The sequence below is a fragment of the Fukomys damarensis genome, unplaced genomic scaffold (assembly GCF_012274545.1).
Source record: "Fukomys damarensis isolate Sample0158 unplaced genomic scaffold, DMR_v1.0_HiC HiC_scaffold_18, whole genome shotgun sequence".
Taxonomy (NCBI): domain Eukaryota; kingdom Metazoa; phylum Chordata; class Mammalia; order Rodentia; family Bathyergidae; genus Fukomys; species Fukomys damarensis.
The window spans coordinates 45,823,119-45,826,771 of NW_022900930.1; the positions used below are offsets into that span (position 1 = coordinate 45,823,119).

The following is a 3,653-nucleotide window of genomic DNA, read 5'->3' on the forward strand; positions in this document are numbered from 1 at the left end:
GGGTCCCCAGAAAAAAAAAAAAAAAAAAAAGATATATCATGTTCAGGTATAAATGTAATTAAACAAATGATGTATAATAGATTTATACTGGCCCTTTAATAATAAAGTCAACTTCAGCAAAAACTACACAATATATTTTACATGTAAAAGTCTAGCTGGACATATGCTATGTATGTGCATTTTTTAAATGGTAGCAAAGTTTTATTAAAGGTAGGAAAAGAAACAGTCTCTGCAGAGGGATTTGGGCCAAGTAAAAGTAGGAAAAGAAGTGCACCCTATGGCATGAGGGCAGAACCATATGCAAGAGAGAACCAGTGGCTCTATATATTTGCATATAAGATAATACACAAAAGATAATACCACATAAAGCCAATTTGTTCACTCTTTGTTATCAAGGAGAGAGATCTGGGTATAATAAATGACAGGTGATGATAATTAGCCTCTTTATTACTCAACCTGATTATCACAATAGCAGAAGTGTAAATTTTACTCAGTTAATACATGTAAACCTAGTTTTCATATGCCTAAACCCTTTCACATTTGTAATAGTCAATCTTATCCTTGAATATTTCCAGTCAATGGGACCTGCACGGTACCCAGAAAGCTAAAGTGGGACAGTGAACCACCTGTGATGTTGAAGCAATGAATCCATGGAGTTGTGGCTTATCTGGGGACACTCTCTGTTGGAAGGTTCGACTCACACTCTAGCTCCTATTCCAGCAGAACCAGCCTCTCAAACACAGATGACCTGCTTGAGTTCTGACTGAGAAAAACATTACCTTGATTATTTCCTTGTGTTGACTCTGAGATGCTGACCCCCAGCTGGCTGCCATATGAATTGATTCCCATCATGCCACTGTGAGCTGGGGAGCTGGACAGGGCTGGGATCTGGCTGGGATTCCTGGGCACACTGTAGAGGGCCTCAGCAATGTCAGCGGCTCGCTTCAAAATGATGTCCTACAAAAGGGCAGACAAGGGTGAGTACTGCGCCCACCATGAAGAGCCCAACTCAACAAGTACGAGGTATCGGGGTCTAACCTGGTTATTGTGGGGTGTGCCATAAAGGGCCTCCACTAGATCTGCAGCTCTTTTTAGCAGCATTTCCTGAAAAGGAAAAGGGAAAAGGGGAGGAGTACAGTCAACAGTAAAACTCAACATGACAAAGAAGAGAAAACCACAGATAAAAATCCAAAGTCCCACACATCCCCTCTACAAGTAAATAACTATCCAAGAGGCTCAATTAATTTGACAAGTACAATATAATCATGCATAGAAAGCTCTCTCCAAATATATATCTACACGAAATTCACAGCTGTAGAAGTTTGTGCTATCCCACTGAAAAAAAGAAGTCAGCCAAATTGAGGGTGGAGTTGGTTAAAACTAATATCATGGAAATTCTATTATAAGCTGCTTTCAGAGCATTATATTGAAAAACTCTGGTACTCTAATTAACCAAATACTCTTTAAATGATTGATGGGCCTGAGCTTAGCTGCCTGCCAAGGAGTTGTCCAGAGTACTGAAATTATCTTGGCAATACTTTCTGCAAAATTTTATTCCAAGAAAGATGAATTCTTTCAATAATATTTCCCCCTGTTCACTTTAACCAGAGAGAATTAGTAATCACTAATCCCTCTCCACTCATTTGGTCTTTCCTACCTCCTGTTTTTTACAGCCTTTTAAATTGTTATTAACCTACTTTCCAGATATCATCTAATTTAATGGTGGGGCTGGGGATTTTTCCAGGAGGATAATAAAGGTGTGATGGAGAAGCAACGAGTGCTTGAATTTTACTCACAGTGCAGAACAGAGAGTGAGATATTTTGTAACTTGTATGTTTACAAATGCAATGTAAACGTGCAACTGTTTCTCATTAGTTGCAATGATGTATTTTTAAAGCTAAGACAGCTAACATTATGGGTCAGATTTACAAAGTAATTTTCACAAGCAAGTTCATTGAAAAGTGACACCATTCACAGATGTGTATATAGAGGTATTTTTATCTTTATCATATTCCGATGTACATATTAGGCCTTTAATAAACACTTGTTTATGGGTTGGTGGCCCTGCAATTATGGGTAAAAAAATTATATTGAAATACAAAAAAGTGAAAGCTTACCCTTTTAAGTGACTATCCAAATACTTACTTTCATGAAATTGTCAGTGTTTCATAAGTTGAATATTTTTGTAGTAAATCTATTTTATAAGCCAAATTTTCAGATTTCATATTTCCTCAGAGGTTAAACATATGTCATAGTCAGTAGGAATTTTGTATTCATCTTGTATTTAAAGCAGAGCCAATTCAAGGCCTGATTAATTTTAATGGGAGTTAAGCAGCTGGACTTGTCTAATTTTGCTGAAGTTTTACAGAAAGATTTTCCTGTAAATCTCCAAAGCGTGTTACCTTTGCTAATCTCTCCGGATCTCCCGGGTGCCTGGGAATAACTTTCTGCAGTCTCTGGAAGCCATAGTCTATGGTGGGTTCATTTAACGCTGAAAGACAAAAATCCTCTCTGAGTCTGCATTCAAGTCGTAAAGCAAACTTGTACTTAAGTCTTCACAGGTAACAGGAAGTTGCTGTTGATCGCTGTCTAAAGAGCTGACACACAAGGGATGCAATCAGCTGGAGGGTTAATTCACACACAAATTTGGAAATTATAATAATTTTATGATTTCCCATTAGAATAACATTTTAAATTTCCAGAATTATTTAAATTATTTCATTATTTTTTCCTTAAGTATCCACCCCTATGATTAATTCTCTGCTCATTTTCAAGCAGTCCAAATATAGGATCATAGCACAATTTCTTACAAAGATAATAAACCACTTTCATATTATTTCTTCTTCTCTTCTGCCTCTTTTACCCAATCATAACTTTTCATCCATTTATTCCTCTAAATATTACTTCTGCTTAATCATTCTCTCATACACGTACATCCATGCACACATAAACATATGAGCTAATTCTCATAAACCCATTTGTTATGCTAAATACATGTTCACAATTTGCCATTGCATTTAGCAACCTGTACATTTTGTAAACGTAAGGATCCTTCATGATACCGCAAGGTCTGTGGGAACAGAACTCATTTTTCTTTCCCCACTGTGTTCACATTGTTTAAGACTATGAACGAATCCTCAATAACATGGGAACTAGCACAAAGAATCAACAACTGGAATCTCGTTTATTAAAATTTTTCTGCATTGCAAGAGAAACCACTAACAGAGCTAAGAGACAACCTACAATGTGGGAAAAAATTTTACCAGCTATTCCTCAGACAATGGTCTACTCTCTAGAATAAAGAACTCAAAAAAATCAGAACCCCCCCAAATATAAAGACCTGATTCCAAAATGGACATCTGAAATGAACAGACACTTCTCAAACGAGTAAAAGCAGCAAATAAATATATGGAAAAAAAATGTTCAACATCATTGGTCATTCAAGAGATGCAGATGAAAACAACGCTGAGATTCCACCTCACCCTAGAAAGAATGGCTGCTATCGAGAAATCAACCAATAGGGCTGGGGATTTAGCTTAGTGCTGCTGCTCGCCTCAGAAGTGCAAGGACCCAAGTTCGATCCTGGGCACCAAAAAGAAAGAAAGAAAGACAGAAAGAGAGAGAGAGAGAGAGAGAGAGAGAGAGAGAGAGAG

The 3,653-nt window shown here is 37.2% G+C and overlaps 1 protein-coding gene across 1 annotated transcript in view; it reads right to left on the reverse strand.

Moving 5' to 3' along the window:
• Window positions 1-3,653, reverse strand: part of Ebf2 (EBF transcription factor 2) — a 182,351-nt gene that overhangs the window by 17,348 nt on the left and 161,350 nt on the right. Inside the window, exons 11-13 of the mRNA XM_010623645.2 lie at window positions 2,403-2,491; window positions 1,039-1,104; window positions 780-957 (exon numbers count right to left, since the gene is read on the reverse strand). Coding sequence (XP_010621947.1) covers window positions 780-957; window positions 1,039-1,104; window positions 2,403-2,491 — 333 coding nt within the window. The remainder of the gene's footprint in view (window positions 1-779; window positions 958-1,038; window positions 1,105-2,402; window positions 2,492-3,653) is intronic.